The sequence below is a fragment of the Candoia aspera genome, chromosome 4 (assembly GCF_035149785.1).
Source record: "Candoia aspera isolate rCanAsp1 chromosome 4, rCanAsp1.hap2, whole genome shotgun sequence".
Lineage (NCBI taxonomy): Eukaryota > Metazoa > Chordata > Lepidosauria > Squamata > Boidae > Candoia > Candoia aspera.
In genome coordinates this window covers 94,917,689-94,943,703 of record NC_086156.1, presented here as the reverse complement: position 1 = coordinate 94,943,703, position 26,015 = coordinate 94,917,689, and the positions used below count along the sequence as shown (strand labels likewise).

Below are 26,015 nucleotides of genomic sequence, written 5' to 3'. Positions count from 1 at the left end.
ACAACCACACACACATACCCTCCAAGCCAGCAGCAAGCAAAATGCTTCTTTAGCCACATGTCTAGACATGTTGAAATCATGCTTGTGAGCAAATGCTGAAGTTAGTCTCATGTCAACTAATAAAGGGGTGGGGGTAAGATGACCAAACATGACAGGGCAGAAGCCATATTTGATTTCAGCTGTTAAAGCCCACTGTGCTTTTGAAAAATAAAATGGCACTCTCAGATTCCAAGGAGGTGCTTAACAATTCTGCAAACTCTTTTACATCATTAGCGACCCCCATCAGCATGTGGTTCATCTCAAGGCTGTTACTGACAGAATGCAATAAAATCTGTTATTAGAGTTGAATAAAGGAAATAAAGAAATGATAAAGATGAGGGAAATTGTTACTTCTGAACAATTTTGTTTGGATGTCATAAGTGATGTTGTAATTTTAGTAAAGCTGATGAGGAACCAATGGAAATGGGGGCAATATCCTGTAATGTTTACTAGACAGCCTGTGAAATGGTGAAAGTTTCCCTTCCCAAAGAGTGGGAGACTTTTGTGTGGAATTACTGGCTGTGTGTCTGTGTGAAGGCAAGGTAATCTTTTCATCATGGTGACTTATGACTCACCCCACTACATCTCAGTCAGCAAACAGTACATCAATATCATTGCTATAGAAATCAAAAGTGACCCAAACAAAAACATTGATATTTATCAAGGGAAGATAGTAGTTAAGTTTAATTTTAGGCCTCAGAAAAAGGAAGAGTAGTTGTGTTTAAGGAGCACGAGAGTCCTCCAGACTCCATGGCTTTCTTTGGGTGCAAAGCTTGTAGTGGTCTTGCTGGCTTCTGAGAAACCCCTGTCATGTACAGGACAGCCTAGGAGAATTTTTCTATGGACTTTTTCAAAAAACAATGTCGTTTCTGAGGAAAGGGTTAGAAAACATTAAGCTGCATGTCAAATCTGCAGCCAAGAACATTGTCAAGATGTATCCCCTCTTGGGAGGGGGACATGAGGGCTTCGATATGGCCATGGTCAGAAAGAATTATTCTCAGCCTCCCAAGTAGACCAGACAAGAAACATGACCAGATGAGGTTCTTCTACTTTATTGTTAGGCTACGTTAACAGAATTGTGTAGGTTTGAAAGTACCAATCTCCCACCATCCCTTTTTACTGCCTGATCAGTTAGGTGGATCTTTTCTAAGTTTATTTTTTCTCTTTCCTTTGCCCAGTTGTGGGCTCCTCTTCCTTTTATCTGATCCTTTCCTAGGCAATATCACTTCCACCCATCTTCCAAGGTCATTCCACATTACATTAGAATTATGCACTAGGATTAACTATTCAAATTAAAAAGAGGAAAGTTTAAAAAGAACCCTGTCATACAAAGAGAAGAGAAAGCACTGTGACAAACCAGAGATATCCTAAGGCAAAAAGGCATTTATCCAGGAGGCTTCAGAGGAATGAGGAATCCATCCTTGATTCTAAAATCAGGCCAAAAACTGAAGACTCTACTCTCATTTTTCAAATACATTTTTAAAACTAAGCAGAGTTAATGTCCTCCAAAGTGTTTATATTCATTGCTCTCTTCATGCTACCAAAACACAAAGGACTTGAGTCATTTTAATGCTTCCACTTTTTTTAAATTGAATCTCAGTTCTATAAGGAACTGGAGTCAAACTGGTTTGCCTTCAAAACACACTGCAAAGTTAAAATCACCCCTGCTTCAAAATAAACTGAATAGTGACTGACAGATGTAAGCTAAGTTCCCTTTAGCTGAGGCCTAGGGAACAGGGAAAGAACCAGTTTGGTGTAGAGGTTAAGGCATCAGGCTGGAAACTGGGAGGCCATGAGTTGCCATCATGCCTCTACACCAAACTGGTTCTTTTCCTGTTTTTTAGCTGAGGCCTAGCCTTCCAAATGGCTACCAGTATTATCTAACATACCACCTCCACACCTTGGAAGACAACGAGCCTTAAAAAGGGAGTGGCAGAAATGTGAGGCAAACCAACTACTACCTATACACAAAGACTGCCACAATCATATTTAGACTTTATTCTCGGAATCCACCATGGAAACTCAGACAGCAATTAGTCAGAGATACTTTGACATTGATATAGCATGGCCCAGGAGTGGGCAACTTCTAATCCAGATCTGTTTAACTTAGTGTCTGATCCAGCACAATGCCCTTATGGCTTTGATCTCCCAAGGAAAAACTGGACAGCGCTTAACAGTATTCATACTAATCGTGCCAATATTGGAAACAAAAATGGGGGCTGGTTGATAATCCTAACTGTGACTGTGGGAATTTCATCACATCACACATCACAAATGTTCCATCACATCACAATGGAATGACCCCTCAGAAGGTTCCCTGACTCCCCTGCAAGAACTACATCATCTTAAGGTCACTGCTGTCCATTGGCTAAACAATCTAGATATTCAGCCATAGGTTTAGCCACTCTAGTATCAGCTCATACATAACTTAATTCTATTTATTATTTTACTCATTATTCATATTTCATGTTTTAAAAAATAATCTACTGTCCCAATGTTTTATATTTTATATACATTTTATATATCTTTCTGTGAACTTTTATGCAATAATGCTGTATTCTGCTATGCCATACGCAATACATAAATAAGCTGAGGTCTAAATAACAGCATTCCAAAAACTGACATGTTAGCCATTTTCATGCTTCCCCATTATATACTAAGAACAAACTTTATTTTTTCAGATTCAAACTTGATTCTCTAAGCAACTGAATCCATTGAGGTTTTCCTCAAAGTCTGAAATGCAGTCTTAAATAGCCTTAATCTATTTCAAGATTTTCAATTTTAATGGGAAGACGGCTAATTTGACCAGCCTTTGCTCCTATACTGAAAATCTCTGCTTCCTCAAAGTCAGTGATTAAAACACTAGAGATTTTTAAAAAGAATACTAAAAGATAATATTAATAAAAATAGGGATGGGTTGCATATTATTATCTTTTTCTCTTTATTAGTTCTTCTCTATTGTTTAGGTCTGGCCTAAGAATAATTACAAAACATTTCGGGAAATATATGCAGCCCAGCAACCCAGCACTAGAGGCCAAAATGGAAAAAACCTCTACAGCCACCATGTATTTCCCTTTGGTGCTCAAATAGGATGGAACAAAGGAGAGCCACACACTGCAGAAGATCAGCATGCTGAATGTGAGACATTTGGTCTCACTGAAACTGCTGGGGAGCTTCCTGGAGAAAAAAGCGACTGTGAAACTGGCAGCCGCCAGAAAGCCCATGTAGCCCAGGACACAGTAGAACATGGTAGTGGAGCCTTCGTTGCACTGCAGGATTATTTCCTCAGCTTCAGAATGGGTGTCAACATCAGGGAAAGGAGGAAATGTGAAGACCCACACTGTGCAGATGCCTGCTTGAATCAGGGAACAAGAAAGAACAATGGAAGTGGCCAGTCGTCTTCCCATCCATTTCCTCATCCTGGATCCTGGCTTGGTGGCCATGAAAGCCAGAACCACGGTGATGGTTTTTGCCAGCACAGAAGACACAGCCACAGAGAAGATGATGCCAAAGCTAATTTGTCGGAGGAGGCATATTATGTTGCCAGGTACAACAAGGAACTGCAGTGAAGAAAGAAAGCAGAGGAGGAGAGAGATGAGTAGAATGTAGGTGAGACTTCGGTTATTGGCCTTGACAATGGGAGTGTGATGATACTTCAAAAATGTTGCAAGCACCACAAGTGTGCATAAAGAAAAGAAAAATGCCAGAATGACTAAAATTATTCCCATTGATTCTTCATAGGACAAGAAAGATATTTTCTTTGGAATACATGAATCTTGGTCCTTATTTGGATATTGATCTTCTGGGCATTTGAAGCAGTCATCCATGTCTAGAATTTAAATACATATATTATATGGTTATTTTATTACTGTTTCACAGCTATTTGGTATACCTTTTCATGAAAGCAAGATTGATACTGACACATTCTGCCACAAGACCTTCTAGACAGGGGTCGTACTGGTATCAGTTCATGTATGCTTATTTTATTTCGTTTTTCAAGTTTCTGTAGGATATAATAGAAGGATGGTTCGTATCCCCAAATACAAGTTGTTGTTGTTGTTTTAAGGGAGAATATTAGTTTTTGGTTCCCCTGAAATCATCCATGTCCCTCGATCTCTGAATAGTAGTAGTAGTTTGAATAGCAGTTGCAGTAGTAATGGTAATATCTGGAGACATCAAAAATCTCTCCAGATTTTGTGATAGAGAAAGGATTGTGAAAGAACCATGTTATTTAATATGGTTAAAGAAAACAGAAGGTAATCCCAGTGTTGTTGTTGTTTATTTGTTCAGTCACTTCCAACTCTTCGTGACTTCGTGGACCAGCCCATGCCAGAGCTTCTTGTCGGTCATCAACACCCCCAGCTCCCCCAGGGATGACTCCGTCACCTCTAGAATATCATCTATCCATCTTGCCCTTGGTTGGCCCCTCTTCCTTTTGCCTTCCACTCTCCCGAGCATCAGCATCTTCTCAAGGGTGTCCTGTCTTCTCATGATGTGGCCAAAGTATTTCAGTTTTGCCTTTAATATCATTCCCTCAAGTGAGCAGTCTGGCTTTATTTCCTGGAGGATGGACTGGTTTGATCTTCTGGCAGTCCAAGGCACTCTCAGAATTTTCTTCCAACACCACAGTTCAAAAGCATCGATCTTCCTTCGCTCAGCCTTCCTTATGGTCCAGCTCTTGTAGCCATATGTTACTACGGGGAACACCATTGCTTTAACTATGCGGACCTTTGTTGTCAGTGTGATGTCTCTGCTCTTAACTATTTTATCGAGATTTTTCATTGCTCTTCTCCCAAGGATTAAACGTCTTCTGATTTCCTGACTGCAGTCAGCATTTGCAGTAATCTTCGCACCTAGAAATACAAAGTCTTTCACTGCCTCTATGTTTTCTCCCTCTATTTGCCAGATATCAATCAAGCTAGTTGCCATAATCTTGGTTTTTTTGAGGTTTAGCTGCAAGCCAGCTTTTGCACTTTCTTCTTTCACCTTCATCATAAGGCTCCTCAGTTCCTCTTCTCTTTCAGCCATCAAAGTGGTATCATCTGCATATCTGAGATAGATAATGTTTCTTCCAGCAATTTTAACTCCAGCCTTGGATTCCTCAAGCCCAGCATGTTGCATGATGTCTTTTACATACAAGTTGAATAGGTAGGGTAAGAGTATACAACCTTGCTGTACTCCTTTCCCAATCGTAAACCAGTCCGTATTCCGTGGTCTGTTCTTACTGTTTGCTACTTGGTCATTATACAGATTTCTCAGGAGGCATACAAGATGACTTGGTATCCCCATACAACTAAGAACTTGCCACAATTTGTTATAGTCCACACAGTCAAAGGCTTTGTTGTTGTTTATTCGTTTAGTCGCTTCCGACTCTTCGTGACTTCATGGACCAGCCCACGCCAGAGCTTCCTGTCGGTCGTCAACACCCCCAGCTCCCCCAGGGACGAGTCCGTCACCTCAAGAATATCATCCATCCATCTTGCCCTTGGTCGGCCCCTCTTCCTTTTGCCTTCCACTCTCCCTAGCATCAGCATCTTCTCCAGGGTGTCCTGTCTTCTCATTATGTGGCCAAAGTATTTCAGTTTTGCCTTTAATATCATTCCCTCAAGTGAGCAGTCTGGCTTTATTTCCTGGAGGATGGACTGGTTGGATCTTCTTGCAGTCCAAGGCACTCTCAGAATTTTCCTCCAACACCACAGTTCAAAAGCATCGATCTTCCTTCGCTCAGCCTTCCTTATGGTCCAGCTCTCGCAGCCATATGTTACTACAGGGAACACCATTGCTTTAACTATGCGGGCCTTTGTTGTCAGTGTGATGTCTCTGCTCTTAACTATTTTATTGAGATTTGTCATTGCTCTTCTTCCAAGGATTAAGCGTCTTCTGATTTCCTGACTGCAGTCAGCATCTGCAGTAATCTTTGCACCTAGGAATACAAAGTCTTTCACTGCTTCTACATTTTCTCCCTCTATTTGCCAGTTATCAATCAAGCTGGTTGCCATAATCTTGGTTTTTTTGAGGTTTAGCTGCAAACCAGCTTTTGCACTTTCTTCTTTCACCTTCATCATAAGGCTCCTCAGTTCCTCTTCACTTTCAGCCATCAAAGTGGTATCATCTGCATATCTGAGATTGTTAATATTTCTTCCAGCGATTTTAACTCCAGCCTTGGATTCCTCAAGCCCAGCTTGTCGCATGATGTGTTCTGCATACAAGTTGAATAGGTAGGGTGAGAGTATACAGCCCTGCCGTACTCCTTTCCCAATCTTAAACCAGTCTGTTGTTCCGTGGTCTGTTCTTACTGTTGCTACTTGGTCGTTATACAGATTCTTCAGGAGGCATACAAGATGTCTTGGTATCCCCATACCACTAAGAACTTGCCACAATTTGTTATGGTCCACACAGTCAAAGGCTTTAGAATAGTCAATAAAACAGAAATAGATGTTTTTCTGAAACTCCCTGGCTTTTTCCATTATCCAGCGGATATTGGCAATTTGGTCTCTAGTTCCTCTGCCTTTTCTAAACCCAGCTTGTACATCTGGCAATTCTCGCTCCATGAACTGCTGAAGTCTACCTTGCAGGATCTTGAGCATTACCTTACTGGCATGTGAAATGAGTGCCACTGTTCGATAGTTTGAACATTCTTTAGTGTTCCCCTTTTTTGGTATGGGGATATAAGTTGATTTTTTCCAGTCTGATGGCCATTCTTGTGTTTTCCAAATTTGCTGGCATATAGCATGCATTACCTTGACAGCATCATCTTGCAAGATTTTGAACAGTTCAGCTGGGATGCCGTCATCTCCTGTTGCCTTGTTATTAGCAATGCTTCTTAAGGCCCACTCAACCTCACTCTTCAGGATGTCTGGCTCTAGCTCACCGACCACACCGTCAAAGCTATCCCCGATATTGTTATCCTTCCTATACAGGTCTTCTGTATATTCCTGCCACCTTTTCTTGATCTCTTCTTCTTCTGTTAGGTCCTTGCCATCTTTGTTTTTGATCATACCCATTTTTGCCTGGAATTTACCTCCAATGTTTCTAATTTTCTGGAAGAGGTCTCTTGTCCTTCCTATTCTATTGTCTTCTTCCACTTCCGCGCATTGCTTGTTTAAAAATAATTCCTTATCTCTTCTGGCTAACCTCTGGAATTTTGCATTTAATTGGGCATATCTCCCCCTATCACTGTTGCCTTTTGCTTTCCTTCTTTCTTGGGCTACTTCTAGTGTCTCAGCAGACAGCCATTTTGCCTTCTTGGGTTTGTCTTTCTTTCGGATGTATTTTGTTGCCACCTCCTGAACAATGCTGCCAACTTCTGTCCAGAGTTCTTCCGGGACCCTATCTACTAAGTCCAGTCCCTTAAATCTATTCTTCACCTCCACTGCATATTCCTTAGGAATATTAGTGAGCTCATATCTAGCTGATCTGTGGGTCTTCCCTAATCTCTTTAGTCTGATCCTAAATTGTGCAAGAAGAAGTTCGTGATCTGAACTACAGTCAGCTCCAGGCCTTGTTTTTACCGACTGTACAGATGTCCGCCACCTTTGGCTGCAAAGGATGTAATCAATCTGATTTCGGTGTTGTCCATCTGGTGAAGTCCATGTATAAAGTCGTCTCTTAGGTTGTTGGAAGAGAGTGTTTGTTATGCAGAGTGAATTGTCTTGGCAAAATTCTATCAGCCTGTGTCCTGCTTCATTTTGTTCTCCCAGGCCATACTTACCTGTAATTCGAGGTGTCATTTGACTGCCCACCTTAGCATTCCAGTCTCCTGTGATAAAAATAACATCTCTTTTAGGCGTTTTGTCCAGTAGGTGCTGCAGATCCTCATAGAACTGCTCTACTTCAGCTTCTTCAGCATTTGTGGTTGGGGCGTATATTTGGATCACTGTGATGTTAGATGGCTTGCCCTGAATTCGAATTGAGATCATTCTGTCGTTTTTTGGGTTGTATCCAAGCACTGCTTTAGCCACTTTACTATTAATTATGAAGGCTACTCCATTTCTTCTGTGGTCCTCTTGTCCGCAGAAGTAGATCTGGTGGTCATTTGATGTGAAGTGGCCCATTCCAGTCCATTTCAGTTCACTGACGCCCAGAATGTCTATCTTTAATCTTGACATCTCACCAATAACCACATCCAATTTGCCCTGGCTCATAGATCTTACATTCCAGGTTCCGATGGTGTGTTGATCCTTAGAACATCGGATTCGCCGTTCACCACCAGCACCGTCGGCCGCTAGCCGTCCTTTCGGCTTTGAGCTAGCTGCGTCATCACGTCTGGGGCTAGTTGAGCTCATCCTCTGTTCCTCCCCAGTAGCATTTTGACCATCTTCCGACCTGGGGGTCTCATCTTCCGATGGTATACCGACATATCTCTGGTTGTACTGATCCATTTAGTTTTCACGGCAAGAATACTGAGGTGGGTTGCCATTACCTTCCCCAGGGATCGCATTTAGTCTGACCTCTCTGTCATGACCTTCCCGTCTTGGGTGGCCCTTCACGGTTTAGCTCATGGCATCACTGAGGTGCTCAAGCTCCAGCACCACGACAAGGTAACGATCCTTTGCTGAAGCAAAGGCTTTGGAATAGTCAATAAAACAGAAATAGATGTTTTTCTGAAACTCCCTGGCCTTTTCCATTATCCAGCGGATATTGGCAATTTGGTCTCTAGTTCCTCTGCCTTTTCAAAACCCAGCTTGTACATCTGGCAATTCTCACTCCATGAATTGCTGAAGTCTACCTTGTAGGATCTTGAGCATTACCCTACTGGCATGTGAAATGAGTGCCACTGTTCGATAGTCTGAACATTCTTTGGGGTTTCCCTTTTTTGGTATGGGGATATAAGTTGATTTTTTTCCAATCTGATGGCCATTCTTGTGTTTTCCAAATTTGCTGGCATGTATCATGCATTACCTTTACAGCATCATCTTGCAAGATTTTGAACAGTTCAGCAGGGATGCCATCGTCTCCTGCTGCCTTGTTATTAGCAGTGCTTCTTAAGGCCCATTAAACCTCAGTCTTCAGGATGTCTGGCTCTAGCTCATTGACCACACCATCAAAGCTATCCCCAATATAGTTATCCTTCCTATACAGGTCTTCTGTATATTCTTTCCACCTTTTCTTGATCTCTTCTTCTTCTGTTAGGTCCTTGCCATCTTTGTTTTTGATCATACCCATTTTTGCCTTTAATTTACCTCCAATGTTTCTAATTTTCTGGAAGAGGTCTCTTGTCCTTCCTATTCTATTGCGTTCTTCCACTTCCACACATTGCTTGTCTAAAAATAATTCCTTATCTCTTCTGGCTAACCTCTGGAATTTTGCATTTAATTGGGCATATCTCCCCCTATCACTGTTGCCTTTTGCTTTCCTTCTTTCTTGGGCTCCTTCTAGTGTCTCAAGAGACAGCCATTTTCCCTTCTTGGTTTTGTCTTTCTTTGGCGTGTATTTTGTTGCTGCCTCCTGAACAATGTTGCAAACTTCTGTCCAGAGTTCTTCCGGGACCCTATGTACTAAGTCCAGTCCCTTAAATCTATTCTTCACCTCCACTGCATATTCCTTAGGAATATTAGTTTGCTCATATCTAGCTGATCTGTGGGTCTTCCCTAATCTCTTTAGTCTGATCCTAAATTGTGCAATAAAAAGTTTGTGATCTGAACTACAGTCATCTCCAGGTCTTGTTTTACTGACTGTATAGATTTCCGCTACCTTTGGCTGCAAAGGTTGTAGTCAATCTGATTTCGGCATTGTCCATCTGGTGCAGTCCATGTATAAAGCTGTCTCTTAGGTTGTTGGAAGAGAGTGTTTGTTATGCAGAGTGAGTTGTCTTGGCAATATTCTATCAGCCTATGTCCTGCTTCATTTTGTTCTCCCATGCTTACCTGTAATTCCAGGTGTCATCTGACTGCCCACCTTAGCATTCCAGTCTCCTGTGATGAAAATAACATCTCTTTTAGGTGTGTTGTCCAGTAGGTGCTGCAGATCCTCATAGAACTGCTCTACTTCAGCTTTTTCAGCAACTGTGGTTCGGGCATATATTTGGATTACTGTGATCTTAGATGGCTTGCCCTGAATTCGAATTGAGATCATTGTATCATTTTTTGGATTGTATCCAAGCACTGCTTTAGCCACTTGACTATTAATTATGAAGACTACTTGATTTCTTCTGTGGTCCTCTTGTCCACAGTAGTAGATCTGGTGGTCATTTGATGTGTAGTGGCCCATTCCAGTCCATTTCAGTTCACTGATGCCCAAAATGTCTATCTTTAATCTTGACATCTCACCAATAACCACATCCAATTTGCCCTGGCTCCTAGATCTTACATTCCAGGTTCCAATGGTGTGTTGATCCTTAGAACATCGGATTTGCCATTCACCACCAGCACTGTCGGCCGCTAGTCATCCTTTTGGCTTTGAGCTAGCTGCGTCATCACATCTGGGGCTACTTGAACTCATCCTCTGTTCCTCCCCAGTAGCATTTTGACCATCTTCCGACCTGTGAGTCTCATCTTCTGATGGTATATTGAGATATCTCTGGTTGTACTGATCCATTTAATTTTCATGGCAAGAATACTGGGGTGGGTTGCCATTACCTTTCCCAGTGATCACATTTAGTCTGACCTCTCTGTCATGACCTTCCCATCTTGGGTGGCCCTTCACGGTTTAGCTCATGGCATCATTGAGGTGCTCAAGCTCCAGCACCACGACAAGGTAAGAATCCTTGCTGAAATATCCCAGTGTAGGAGAAAATAAATCTTTAATGTTATTTTGATCAACTCTCTTAAATGCTTGACATTTTTGTAATCCACATCAATGTTTTTGTAATGGAGTGTGACACTGAAAATGTTTCATTTCATTATTTCACAAATAAATTTGCCCTGTGGTTATGTGTTCTTTTTAGTGTTATGTTTATCTATCATAGATTATGCTATTAGGAGGAAAGGGTGGAGAATTGCAGGCTCCCCATTTCTTGTGATGTCATTAAACCCTTATGTTATGGTTTGAATGATAAGGGTTCCTTTTTTGTGGAAAGGACAAATCTGTCAACAAACAAAAGACTATAAATCAGCTTCCATACTGATGCGTTCATAGGTCTGCTTGGTGACTCCTGCAGAACCATAAGTCAACTTGGTTCATGATGCCTCTTACCCTTCTGGCTTGACATTTTCTCTTTGGGACATGGAAGGCAATCATAGCAGCAAAATGGCTTCCCCTCTTGCTTTCTTCTGAAATAACCAGGAAGGCAGCTTTCGGTACACACTGAAACAGGCAGGGTCTGCCCAAAAGATAAAAGAAGGAAGATGGTAGCATTCTATAATATATTTGGAAAGAATGTTGAAGAAATCACAATTGATTGATATTTGGCAATTGAAGAATTCTGTCTTTTAAATCTTGGAATGCAGATGAACTTGTAATAATGAAAAAAATATATTTATGTTTTAAGATTTTATATTTATATATCTCCTTGAAACATAAACCAATCCATATTTAACCTCACTGATAAATTTAAAATCAGGAAATATTTAAATATTTAAAAATTAAATAAATTTAACTTTTTAAAAATATTTAAAAATATTTGAATAATTTCTTACTAGAAGTTTATTATTCAATACTGAATAGCAAAGATTTTTCTAATCCCACAGTTATGTTCATGAAATAAAATAAAGGTAGAATCTGGTAAGTCTCCAGGTATCATTAAATTTCCAAAGAATTTATAAAACAGTTAATGATATTTTAGTTCCATATTTTCTTTCACTTTTTAATACCTTGAGTGCTGGATAGTTACCAAAATCATGGAAAGAAGTACAAATAAGTTAATAGTCAGATTGGATAAAAATGCAGAAGTAATGGACTTATATGCATCCAATGCTCTTATTAATCCGGACTGCAAAATCTTGGCAAATGTTTTAGCAAATAGATTGACAAAATGTGCAAAATTGGCTCATAAATGTATTAATGAATATCTAACAGTTTTCATTAGAAGTAAATATATAACTGAACCATTATAGAAATTCATTAATTCATTTCACTAGAGTAAACATCTTTTTTTTAAAAAAACCTTGAAATTATTTTGTTAGAGATTACAAAAAGCCTTTCATAAATTTAATCTGTGTAATTTATTTTCTTTATGAAAACATATGAATTTTGGAGGCAATTTTTTACAACCAAATTATAACTTATTTTATTTATTTATTTAACACATTTATATGGCTGCCCATTTCAAAATTGTGACTCTGGTGGCATACAACACTGAATTATAAACAATAAATATATTTAAAAAACAATCATGATTAAAAAGGCACAAGAGAGGATAAATGTTAACCACAGTAGTAAGTATATTATGAGACAAAAAGTGCCTTTAAGCTAACAAAAACAAAAAGGATAGTAGATATTTTCCTTTAATTAATATTGAGTGAGGGACAAAACATAGATATCTTGTTTCCCAGTTGCTTTTTGCTTTTGCTATAGGCATTTGGCTAAGGAAATCATGGAAGTTCCTGCAATTAAAGGCATATACAGTAGTTTAATACAATTGACATGAAATTTAATTTGTGTGCTGATTATGTACTGTAGCTCTAGTTACTTCAAGCCCTAAAGAATCCATTCAAAAATTAATGAACTGTGTTGAGAACTCTTGCAGTTTGATAGGTTTGCATGTGGATCTAATAAAATCAGAAATGATGGGTTAACATATAGAAAAACACCTACGAACAGATATAATTAGTTTAATTTATGGCAATTGTTAAATTGTTAAATTTATTCTGGTTGGAAAAATAGCTGTAGTGAAAATGTCTTGTTTACCACAATTATTTGTTTGTTTGTTTGTTTAGTTTAACTGGCCACCCAATCCCAATAAAAGTCCTTGGTGCTCTCAGACCTTACTTGTTTGCTTGCAGATTTTTTATTACCTGACTTGGTCACATCATCAGTGTTGATGTTGCACTGAAGGTGTTACCTATTCAGGTAATAAAATGTCTGCAAGCAAACAACCAAGCTCAGAGAGCACCAAACACTCCACAGTTCAACCCTGAGCTACAGATACTCCCTTCTATTGGAATCCCAGATGACTCTGGGTGGTTTACCTGAAAAAGAGTAGGAACAATGACAAGCCAAGCCGGATCATAAGCACCCAAAAGACAACCTCTGAATTACAGTAAAGCAAAATGCAGGGGGTCAACCACCCTTCTGTCCCAGGCTTGCAAGAATAGCCAAGTTTTCAATGACTTTCTGGACTTCATTAGCGTACAAGCCATACAAACCTCAGAGTTTTTATTTTTAAACCCTCCCTCTGCCTGATTCAACAGATGGGCGGTGGCTAAATTCAAATAATGAATGAATGAATGAATGAATGAATGAATGAATGAATTCTTCCAGAAATAGGAGATACCATTATAAGCTTAGGGCATGGGAAAAAAAAAAACAACAACTACAATTATGTGCAGCACAGTCAACTAGGAGGAACAAGTATCTCCAATTTATAGTGGGACTATGATGCCGTGCAGTTGATTGATAAGATAATTATTAAAATCTGAGAAGCTTTTCAAATTGACTTGAGATTAGAACTAATGGTCTGAATATAGATGACAGTACAGCATTACCATGTCCTAGTTGCTCCGAAAAACACAAGAGTTAGGTAAAACATCAGTACTATTTTCACATATTTGAAGTTCAGAAGAGATGGCAAAGTAAATTGATTTCAGTACCTTCATCCCCACAAACTTTTTGTTTCATTGTCTGTTCAATAAAAATACATTAATTTAGTTAAGACTTGGAATAGAAAGGGACACTATAAAATTAGAAATCTGTTTTCAGACTATACCCATTATCTGGAGAAAAAAATAAAACTAATAGTAGAATAATATTTATTTTCATTTTATAAGGAAAGTATTTGTCCAAGAATTAGTGATAAAGGCAGGAAAGTGGAGGGGGTGGGTGCAGAATCTCTAATAGTTACATGGTTTTGCATCAACGGGTACACTAAATGATTTTCAAATAATTTGGAAAATTTAGTGCACAAAGAATTGGTGATTTCTTTTTCTTTTTATTAGTGAGTACAGGGAATAATCTTTCAAGGTCAGTTAGAGTCAACAGTACTGGCAAATAACCCTCATGCAGAAGCTAACAAAAACAAAAAGATAAAAGCTGAAGATGACTTTATGACTGTTTGGTATAGATTTATTGAATCTGCACAAGGTGGTCCTAATTTATATAATAGTCTTAATATGCATAGTAACCTATATCAGATTTAAAAATTGTTACTGTGCATTGTAGTATTCTATACCATTCTTTATTAACATATTTAGCATATTTGAAAGTTCTATTGTATAATAAAATTAACTCATTGTACTGTGCATGTATAAATATAGACAAAAATATAGAGCATCAGTTTAGAAAATTGGATCTACAATTAAACAAATGCCCGGCTTGTGCAAAATAAAATAATAAAATAAAATAAAAATGTTACTTTTAAACCTCCAAAGCAAGCTAATTCTTTGGAATATTGGTCCCAGAAGGATTCTTTGTAGACCATCCAGGTTTGTGGTACACACATTCCTAGATGCACAATATTCCTACTCTTAGGTAAAGGTAAAGGTTTCCCTTGACGTAAAGTCCAGTCGAGTCCGACTCTAGGGGGCGGTGCTCATCTCCGTTTCTAAGCCTTGGAGCCGGCGTTGTCCATAGGACACTTCCGGGTCATGTGGCCAGCATGACAACACGGAACGCCGTTACCTTCCTGCCGAAGCGGTACCTATTGATCTACTCACATTTGCATGTTTTCGAACTGCTAGGTAAGCAGGAGCTGGGATTAACAACGGGAGCTCACCCCGCCGCGCGGTTTCGAACCGCCGACCTTCCGATCGAGGGCTCAGCGGTTTAACCCGCAGCGCCACCGCGTCCCTGTTCCTACTCTTACTCTTATGAATATCATACAAATATACACACAAACATTTAATACCAAACTGAATAATAGAGAAAGGCACACAATATCATATTGTCCCAACTTCAGAAACTAATCTTCAAAACCGGTTCTTTTGGCACTGCGGCCTATTTATAATCTGGGAAGAAAAATGTACCGAGTGTCTAATCAATTTGCTATCAGACACAAATTTACTGTAGGTAGTTTGGCTACAATCAACTGTAATAGGACTAAGAATAAAGGAGATGTATATAAATTTATACTGTTACATTAACATACAATATATATATATATATATAAATATATACATATATACATACATACATACATACATACATACACACATAAACATACATACATACATACACAAATACACACACACACACACACATACTTCGGCAAGGATTGTTACCTTGTCGTGGTGCTGGAGCTTGAGCAACTCATTGATGCCATGAGCTAAATCGTGAGGGGCCACCCAAGATGGGAAGGTCATGACAGAGAGGTCAGACTAAATGTGATCCCTGGGGAAGGTAATCGCAACCCACCCCAGTATTCTTGCCATGAAAATTAAATGGATCAGTACAACCAGAGATATGTCAATATACCATCGGAAGATGAGACTCAGAGGTCGGAAGATGGTCAAAATGCTACTGGGGAGGAACAGAGGATGAGTTCAGTACAACCAGAGATATGTCAGAATACCATCAGAACATGAGACTCTCAGGTCGGAAGATGGTCGAAATGCTACTGGAATGGGCCACTTCACATCAAATGACCACCAGATCTACTACTGTGGACAAGAGGACCACAGAAGAAATGGAGTAGACATCATAATTAATAGTAAAGTGGCTAAAGCAGTGCTTGGATACAATCCAAAAAATGATAGAATGATCTCAATTCTATTCCAGGGCAAGCCATCTAAAATCACACTTATCCAAATATACGCCCCAACCACAGATGCTGAAGAAGCTGAAGTAGAGCAGTTCTATGAGGATCTGCAGCACCTACTGGACAAAACACCTAAAAGATATGTTATTTTCATCACAGGAGACTGGAATGCTAAGGTGGGCAGTCAAATGACACCTCGAATTACAGGTAAGTATGGCCTGGGAGAACAAAATGAAGCAGGACATAGGCTGATAGAATTTTGCCAAGACAACTCACTCTGCATAACAAACAGTCTCTTCCAACAACCTAAGAGATGGCTTTATACATGGACTTCACCAGATGGACAACACCGAAATCAGATTGACTACATCCTTTGCAGCCAAAGGTGGCGGACATTTGTACAGTTCTTAAAAACAAGACCTGGAGCTGACTGTACTTCAGCTCACGAACTTCTTATTGCACAATTTAGGATCAGACTAAAGAGATTAGGGAAGAGCCACAGATCAGCTAGATATGAGCAGACTAATATTCCTAAGGAATATGCAGTAGAGGTGAAGAATAGATTTAAGGGACTGGACATAGTAGATAGGGTCCCGGAAGAACTATGGACAGAAGTTTGCAACATTGTTCAGGAGGCTGCAACAAAATACATCCCAAAGAAAGAGAAAACCAAGAAGGCAAAATGGCTGTCTGCTGAGACACTAGAAGTAGCCCAAGAAAGAAGGAAAGCAAAAGGCAACAGCAATAGGGGGAGATATGCCCAATTAAATGCAAAATTCCAGAGGTTAGCCAGAAGAGATAAGGAATTATTTTTAAACAAGCAATGTGTGGAAGTGGAAGAAGGCAATAGAATAGGAAGGACAAGAGACTTCTTCCAGAAAATTAGAAACATTGGAGGTAAATTAAAGGCAAAAATGGGTATGATCAAAAACAAAGAAGGCAAGGACCTAACAGAAGAAGAAGAGATCAAGGAAAGGTGGCAAGAATATACAGAAGACCTGTATAGGAAGGATAACAATATTGGGGATAGTACTGATGGTGTGGTCAATGAGCTAGAGCCAGACATCCTGAAGACTGAGGTTTAATGGGCCTTAGGAAGCATTGCTAACAACAAGGCAAATGGAGACAACAGTATCCCAGCTGAACTGTTCAAAATCTTGCAAGATGATGCTGTAGAGGTAATGCATGCTATATGCCAGCAAATTTGGAAAACACAGGAATGGCCATCAGATTGGAAAAAATCAACTTATATCCCCATACCTAAAAAGGGAAACACTAAAGAATGTTCAAACTATCAAACAGTGGCACTTATTTCACATGCCAGTAAGGTAATGCTCAAGATCCTGCAAGGTAGACTTTAGCAATTCATGGACTGAGAATTGCCAGATGTACACGCTGGGTTTAGAAAAGGCAGAGGAACTAGGGACCAAATTGCCAATATCCGCTCGATAATGGAAAAAGCCAGGGAGTTTCAGAAAAACATCTATTTCTGTTTTATTGACTATTCCAAAGCCTTTGACTGTGTGGACTATAACAAATTGTGGCAAGTTCTTAGCGGTATGGGGATACCAAGTCATCTTGTATGCCTCCTGAGGAATCTGTATAATGACCAAGTAGCAACAGTAAGAACAGACCACGGAACAACAGAGTGGTGTAAGCATTGGGAAAGGAGTATGGCAGGGTTGTATACTCTCACCCTACCTATTCAATTTGTACCCAGAACACATCATGCAACATGCTGGGCTTCAGGAATCCAAGGCTGGATTTAAAATCGCTGGAAGAAAGATTAACAATCTCAGATATGCAGATGATACCACTGTGATGGCTGAAAGTGAAGAGGAACTGAGGAGCCTTATGATGAAGGTGAAAGAAGAAAGTGCAAACGCTGGCTTGCAGCTAAACCTCAAAAAAACCAAGATTATGGCCACCAGCTTGATTTATAACTGGAAAATAGAGGGAGAAAACATAAAGGCAGTGAAAGACTTTGTATTTCTAGGTGCAAATATTACTGCAGATGCTGACTGCAGTCAGGAAATCAGAAGACGTTTAATCCTTGGGAGAAGAGCAATGACAAATCTCGATAAAATAGTTAAGAACAGAGACATCACACTGACAAGAAAGGTCCACATAGTTAAAGCAATGGTATTCCCAGTAGTAACATATGGCTGAGAGAGCTGGACCATAAGGAAGGCTGAGAGAAGGAAGATAGATGCCTTGGAACTGTGGTGTTGGAGGAGAATTCTGAGAGTGCCTTGGACTGCAAGAAGATCAAACCAGTCCATACTCCAGGAAATAAAGCTAGGCTGCTCACTTGAGGGAATGATATGAAAGGCAAAACTGAAATACTTTGGCCACATAATGAGAAGACAGGACAGCCTGGAGAAGATGTTGATGCTAGGGAGAGTGGAGGGCAAAAGGAAGAGGGGCCGACCAAGGGCAAGGTGGATGGATGATATTCTAGAGGTGATGGATTCATCCCTGGGGGAGCTGGGGGTGTTGACGACCGACAGGAAGCTCTGGCATGGGATTGTCCATGAAGTCATGAAGAGTCAGAAGCGACTAAACTAAAATATAAATATTTGTCTGTGTGTATGTGTGTATGTATGTATGGATGTGTGTATGTATGTTTGTGTGTGTGTGTGTGTGTGTATATATATATATATATATATATATATATATATACATACATATACATACATACATATACACATACATACATGCATACACATATACATATACGTATGTGTATTTATGTACAAATACATATACATATACTTATACGTGTGTGTGTGTGTGTGTGTGTGTATAACATATGTTATTGTAACAGTATTAATGGATAAAATCTCTTATATGTATGGTTTTATTGGGCTAATTTTTTTTTCATGTCATTATAGTAACGAGTCTGCTGTCTGTGTCTGTGTGTGTATATATATATCCCTTTACTTTTTAACCTTACTGCAACATATGCTTAGAAGCCCAATAATACATTTTAAATAAATTTAGTATCTCTGCTTTCCAGATATTTTAATTCTTACATTGTTTATAATTGTTCCCACTTCTAGATAGATGCACATCCACTGAAAGAATAAGTTTTTTATATTCTTCTTATGTTAAATGATATTGAGCTATCATTTAGATATCATCCTAGTCATTCAAGCAAAATCACCTACATTCAGAACCTACTTGGTTGAAAGTGCTGGGCCAGTTGATGGCTTCCTCATGAATGGTGAACAGTTTGTCTTCAGCAGCCCAGGGATCCAGCTTCCCAACTATCAATCGATGGAAGGACTGGTTTGGGAATGTGACCCAGTTTTCAATATCCAGTCCTGTAACCAGTTCTCCATTTTGGTCAAAAGAAATTTCATCCCCAACATTGTTGTTAAATGAGAGTCTTTTCAAAAAGAAGTGAAGCTGAATATAGAAAGAATATTTATTTATCTATCTATCTATCTATCTATCTATCTATTCATGTATTTATCCAATTTGTCCCCGCCCATCTCTCCCCACTGGGAGACTCTGGGCGGTTCACAACAATCAGTTTAAAACAAATCACACAATAAATTACAATAAATAGTATAAATAGTAATAAAATAGTAAAAAATAAAAAGTCCAAGCGGCAAGAGGCTTAAAACAGTGCAAGTGTGGGGGGAATGGTCTATACTAACCATCCCCATGTAGGTCCACTCCCCTCTCCACCCCAAGTGAGGCGGCAGAACCAGGTCTTCAGACTCCTCCAAAATATGCAAATATTTTGAAAAAGGGAGTACAATTAACATATAGAACCAGTTGATACAATATGAATCCTTTAATTTAAAACTGTTTACATGTGTGCACATGTCTCCTAATTGTAATGTGCTAGTGTTCATCCATGTACTTTATATTTAATTTGGTTATCTGTCATCCTTGATGAAAATAATTATACAGCAGACTCCTTATTATAATGACATGAAAAAAAAATCTAACCCAATAAAACCATACATCTAAGAGATTTTGAAACTCAAAAATATAAAAAGGCAAAAAAATATTTATTTAACATACAATGTTTTTACTATTTTTGCTTACTTGCTTGCTTTATTGGTTTAGAGATACAAAAATCAGGAAGCAACTAATCAGCCCCATTGTTGAACCAGCTTTCAAAATTAAACTGCTGTAGATAAGAGTAGGCAAAACCATTACTTTAGAAAATATCAGCATTGTCCAAATGCCTACTAGTGCAAAATACCTCCAATAATTCTAGATTGAAATAGATCAACAGAAAGGCTGAAAATGTATGTTCAGTGTTCATTGATGCCTACCTTAGAATGCAAAAACAACAGCATGACATTGATAGCCTTAAGGGGAGATTAGAACAAGGTATGATACTAGTTACTACCAGATACTAACAATGACCATCAAGACCTCATAATGACAAGCTGAGAAAAGAAATCAAAACTCCAAACCATACTGCTAAAGCTACACCCTAACAATTCATTCCATTTGAGAAGGAATTTTCTACTTTGAGTCATATAACCATAGCTGCCTTTGAACTTTACACTTAGAGTCATAAATTTTACTGAGAGCAGAATGAACTTTAAATGAAGAACATGACAATGCATCCCAAATAGTACAATTGATATTCTCACCTTTACCCAAATCTCTCTCTCTCTCTCTCTCTCTCTCTCTCTCTCTCTATATATATATATATATATATATATATATATATATATATATATATATATATTGTTCCCCAGTTTGCTGAAAATAGTTTATTTACTTATCTGCTAAGTAAATGGCCAATTGGTGTCTAATGTTTCTTTGACAAAACTTTCCTTTTTTAATAAAACAATTTTCTCCTGTCTACTTAGCCTTGCAGACTGTTAATGCTTTTCTTCCTAACTCGCAGGTTGTTTCCTCTGAATGACAATCATTCACTATTTCTAGCATCCATCTCTTCTCATGGAACATTTCGGCTGTACCTTCAAACCTTTGTATATTCCATCTTTCAAATGAGACAGCAACACTTGGAGTTCTTTCTTTCACCTATCCCCACCACTTTATCTGCTTTCATCCTATTTTCTCTCTTTTTTAATTGTGAGGGGATGAATCATATTATTTGAATTGCATACAGGTTGGTTTCCCTATCTTAGCCTTCTTATGACAAATGGCTTGCATTTGAGCCAGGCCATTACAATGGAAGCACCACCTCCCGCTGCACAGGGTTTTGCAAGCTGAACCTGTAGTGTTTCGATTGTTCTCTCTCATCAATCAAAGTCTTGCTGGTGGTTTATTACAAAATTGAGGTCTGTCCCTTCTCTCATGTGTAATGTATGAACTACAGTCTCATAACTTTCTGATAGTATTTTTAGAAGCAGGACAATAACTATTCATGTTTATATTCTTATATCTGCCCTTCAAGATGCCTTCTCCTTTCTTGCATTTCATTCATATGCTGATTCAGTACTTCTTCTTTCTTGGTCTCTTGTACTGTAGTTGCTTAAAAGGATACCTTTTTGAAATGGTCATTCTTTTCTCAGAGCAATGTGACAGAGTTTTCCAAATATGTTTGGCATGCTCAAAATCTCAAGACTAAGTCATCCCCAGAATGATTCCTGCTCTCCATTTGTCTCTCACTGTCCCACAGATTCACTTTACTCACATCTCCTAACCATAACCTCTGACATTAGTAACATACAAGATTATATGATTCTTCCCTGTATCCATGGCCCTTTTTTCCAAATATCCTTGGTTTGATACCCATCCCATAGAAAACCAAAGATTGACTCATGCACCCCTGGGCATATCATTCCTGCTGCTCTGTCATTTGTAGTATCCATACTTACTTGATGCTGCCCTGAGTTCATGGACATTCCTTTGCCTAGCCTACAGGCTGTCCCTTGTGCCCCAGAAACATTTTCATTTTGAAAATCCAGAGGAACATCTGGTCTTTCCAGCCTATCTATAGATTGAAACTTTTCTCACACAATTAACCAGTTTTCTCTGTTCTCTTTCTCATCTTTTCTTCAGTTGCTCAGGATGATTTACCATTCTGTCTTTCACAAAATTGTTTTACTCATTTGCAAGACTGGTGTCAGCCTTATGAGGTAGAACAGACAGGAAAGACAACCAGATGGGCTAATTCTTCTTTATACTAAGATTACATTAACAGAATCTTACAGGTCTGACAGTACATCTCTACCCTTGTCTCCTTTACAGCTCAAGAAAATAGGGAGGGTCTCTTCTGAGCCACTTGTCCCACCCACATTCCTGCAATAGGCTAAGCTGCTTTTTACCTGACCATTCCCTTGGCTATATCTCATTGTTCTGTCTCCCAAGTTCATCCTCATATACCATTACACTATTCAGAAAATTACCTGCCAGGGCATTGCATCCTGAAGATCCCATTTCCTGCCATTCAACTTTCTCCTATGTTTTCTTTGGCCCAAATGCATGGCATGTAAAGCATGTGCCACAGCATACACTGCATTGTATATACTGTAACTATCACTGGTCATCCTCATTTCAAAAAAAGCCCCAGGAAGGCTCTCCAGTTTCTCCTTCCCTGTACAGACATCCTCCATTTCCACATTCACAGATGGATTTGGAAATACACAGCCAAATGCTTGCTCCCACACATCTTTGAGGAAACCATCCTCTTTTGATGAGAAATGGTTCCTTGTCTGGAGAAAATGCTGGAATCCTGCAACTTCATTTGAGTAAGGTGCAAAGGTCAGAGCACCATGGAGGACCTGGATATCCCAGCTCTTCTGATAAAAGAATGATGCAAGTCCCATTTTGGAAGCCACGATCCACACCTTACCTTTTGGCTTTGTAGAAACCAGTTCCATTTCAGGTAGATGTAACAACCATCTCAAATGCAAAACATAGTTATCATTGATTATGACAGCATTGGCTTTGCTGTTAAGGAAAAGATGAAATGTTTCCACAAGCCATTTGAAATCATCAAAAATACTATTGATATAAAATGGCCTGAGCTGTTCTAAAAAGGCAATACAGATGCCATTGAGAGAAAACATTGAAAAAATCAGTTTTTCAAATTTTGCTCCACCATGTCCTTTCACAAGTACCCCAACCCAAGTCCACCTGAAGTGCAAAAGTAGTTGAAGAATCCCCCTGAAATGAAAGTCTTCTTCTGGAACCATATGGTAGTAGAAAGGGATTTCAGTTTTTCCATTCATACTTGGAGGAGGGCCAGTTAGGAACTTTAGAAATAAAAGTTGAATATGAACATTGGAAAAGAGAGAAAGAGAAATAAAATGATCAACAAATGAAAATGTGCATCCTCTGTTCTGAAATATAAGTGTTATGAAATACCTTAGTATATGCCTTCAAATTATTTACACACACAAGATATTCATCAAATTAGGAATGAACTAGATAATCTTTATATTTCCTATTAACTCCACAATCCTATGATTCCAGGAATTCCCATTGCTTTTCCTTTTAAATTGGACAGTTCTTCTGTTTCTTCTATAATGGCAATGTTTCTCTAAAAGTTGTTTCTAATACATTGTAAGAAAAGGTAGGATTTGTAAATTCCTTTTTATATACTCTACAGAGAATATAAAGTCTGTATCCTCTCACTTTATTAAAGAATTTTGTTTTCACAACTGAACATTTCCTGTAATGTTTCCTCTTTAATGTCATATACCAGGTTGAAATATCAAACAACAATGTACTTTCTTGGTGTAGAATCATCATTGAAGACATAGCCTTGATTTGCCTCTATCTATTCTATCTATCTATTTATCTATCTATCTATTTACAATACTTTTAGCCTGTGACTGTCCCCTGGCCCATGTACAATATAAAAAGAAAAACAAAACAAAAACATAACAACAAATAATTAAATCAATATATATTAAAAAAACAAGAAGCAACTAGAAAAGAATCCCAATATGTTTTATGGGATGAAATACATACATTGATATACATACAATGTTGGGGAGCTACTTATGTTAACTACCTTACTGTACATTTTAAACATTATTATTATTATTATTATTATTATTATTATTATTATTATTATTATTATTATTATATCTTTTCCAGCTGTCTTCCTATAACATTTAAAGATAGAAGTTGTCTATTCCATGATTTCAAGCTTTAGAAAACTATAGATTTAAGTGTTTCATGTTTTATTCCTCAGCCATGGATGCCTGTAGTCTAGTGTCTTTCTTTCATATCTTAGTTGTAGGGAAATATATTAGTAGAAAGTACTATGTATGAGCATCTAAATGAATGTTTCTTAAACATGTTTTACAGAGAAATGTACATTAAAGATATTTAATGTCTTGCAATCACGTACATCTGAAAAGAAGAAGCAAAACATAAACAATTTATTAATACATCTTACCTGTGGAACTTTGTAAGTGCCTAAAATATCTACCATATCAAAAGTGATTAGAGGATCAAGGGCCCCAACAACCATTATGAGTTTGTTCAGGATGCCACACTTGTAGTTTGGAACAAATCTCTTCTGACTGGAGAAAAGTTCCATTGTGGCATGATACGTGTATGCCCCACCATAACTGTCATAGATTCTGAAGCCCAAGGTGATGTTAGGTAAGAGCTGAGGGTCTTCATTGATCTTCTTCACAGCAAATATCACAGTCAAAATATGTTGGTAATACTTAATCAGGATTCTGTAATGGGAATTACATGCTGTATCAAAAGGAATTATGCAACTAGAAAAGGTAATGAAACTAAGTTCCACCAAGATCATGTGAACTGATTAAGTGACTACCATTCTCTTTAAATATTCTGGGTTTAGTTTTCAATGGAATCATCATTGGGCTTATCTTAAAGGAATTTGCTATTTTTAAGCAATTTAGATTAAAAGAAACTGAACAGAATGATTGCCATGCATGTAAAATAGAGATTGAACTAGAGATGAGGAGTACAGTAACTTTTTTAAAAGCATAAATAAATAGACTTTATTTATCTTAAATAACTGCAAAGAAATCACAAACATATTTATCTGGCTTGGTTTTCCTTTCCCTGGAAGAGTACATATGTCCTGTTCCAGATCCAACAAAAATTCTGTTTAAAGTACTCTTGAGTATAGGATAATTAACAGAATTAACAGAAGCAGAACAAGGATTTTACTAATTAAATAATATTGAGGGCAGTTACTTCTCCCGTCCTGAGAAATAAGCTTCATCATATCATCATAGTTGCAGAATTTTCTTATCTCATTATTATGGTATAATATGCTGCATCTCTGACTGAATAGTATTATTCATATGGTTAAATATGATTTGACATTTTAACAGAGACACTTTTATAAGATGATACTGTAATCCCCACAGCTCCCTTTGGGGGATGGGGTAGATATCACTGTATTATCAGAATCTCCTAATCCTGAAGTACTGAAGGGATATATATATATATACACACACACACACACACACACACACACACATATATATATCCCATTGTTATAAGGAATACAGAATCTTACTGTTGGTTTCTTTTAGAAAGTAGAAGGAAATAATATGTGATTTGAAAAGTATTATGCCATTTAGATTTTCACTGAGAAAGTTTCCATTTGCTTAACTGTGATTAATTATGAATCGTAGAATCAGTCTATTAAATAATTTTATATAGTTTAATAAGATAATAATAATAACAACAACAACTTACAGTGGTTCACCAACAAGAGAATGAAAGGGAACCTGATCAAAGCTTTCTACATCTGTAGTTATGAAGACAAAAGAAGTAATGCCACCAATGATTAGATCACCTGGTTGGAAATATCTGTGAACAATTGGGATAGGATCTTGGATTCTGCATTTTCTTATCTGAGTTTTACAAGCAATATGTGGCAATTGCAGCAAGAAAAGAATCAACATCATCATAATGAACAATAATCTGAGTTTGACAAAGTCTCTCATTTCCATACAATGCTTAAGAGTCTCAAAAGTGGACTAGCTTGAACTGAATCTCAATCTGTTCCTCACATGACATCCATTCTGTTCTGAGCCTCAGAATACAAATAGTTCTGAGAGATCTTTCTGATAATGATCTTACCTGCCCTTAAACTCAAATGTTTAACTGTCCATCAGCGCTTAGTCATAATTCTTCAAAATATAATAATTTGTCAGTCAGGGATGTGAGGAACAGCAAAGTTAATAATAGTCTTTTTGATAATTGTAAGGAGAAAAGGAAATTGCAACCATTAAATTTT

The 26,015-nt window shown here is 38.2% G+C and overlaps 1 protein-coding gene across 1 annotated transcript; it reads right to left on the bottom strand.

Moving 5' to 3' along the window:
• Positions 1 to 2,966: 2,966 nt before the first annotated feature.
• On the bottom strand, positions 2,967 to 25,680 carry LOC134496708 (vomeronasal type-2 receptor 26-like). Its single transcript, XM_063302417.1, has 6 exons — positions 25,472 to 25,680; positions 24,183 to 24,471; positions 22,180 to 23,028; positions 19,013 to 19,240; positions 11,173 to 11,299; positions 2,967 to 3,868 (listed from the first exon to the last, which is right to left on the bottom strand). The coding sequence occupies exons 1-6, from the start codon at positions 25,678 to 25,680 to the stop codon at positions 2,967 to 2,969; spliced, it is 2,604 nt and encodes an 867-aa protein (XP_063158487.1).
• Between the last annotated feature and the right edge of the window lie 335 nt (positions 25,681 to 26,015).

Bases quoted from the DNA above. Each gene is read 5' to 3' on its own strand.
- LOC134496708 (XM_063302417.1), bottom strand. From the start codon at position 25,680: ATGTTGATTCTTTTCTTGCTGCAATTGCCACATATTGCTTGTAAAACT. The intron at 24,472-25,471 runs GTAAGTTGTTGT...TTCCCATTACAG, and splicing joins TCTCTTGTTGGTGAACCACT to AATCCTGATTAAGTATTACC. The intron at 23,029-24,182 runs GTAAGATGTATT...TTATTTCTAAAG, and splicing joins GCACTTACAAAGTTCCACAG to TTCCTAACTGGCCCTCCTCC.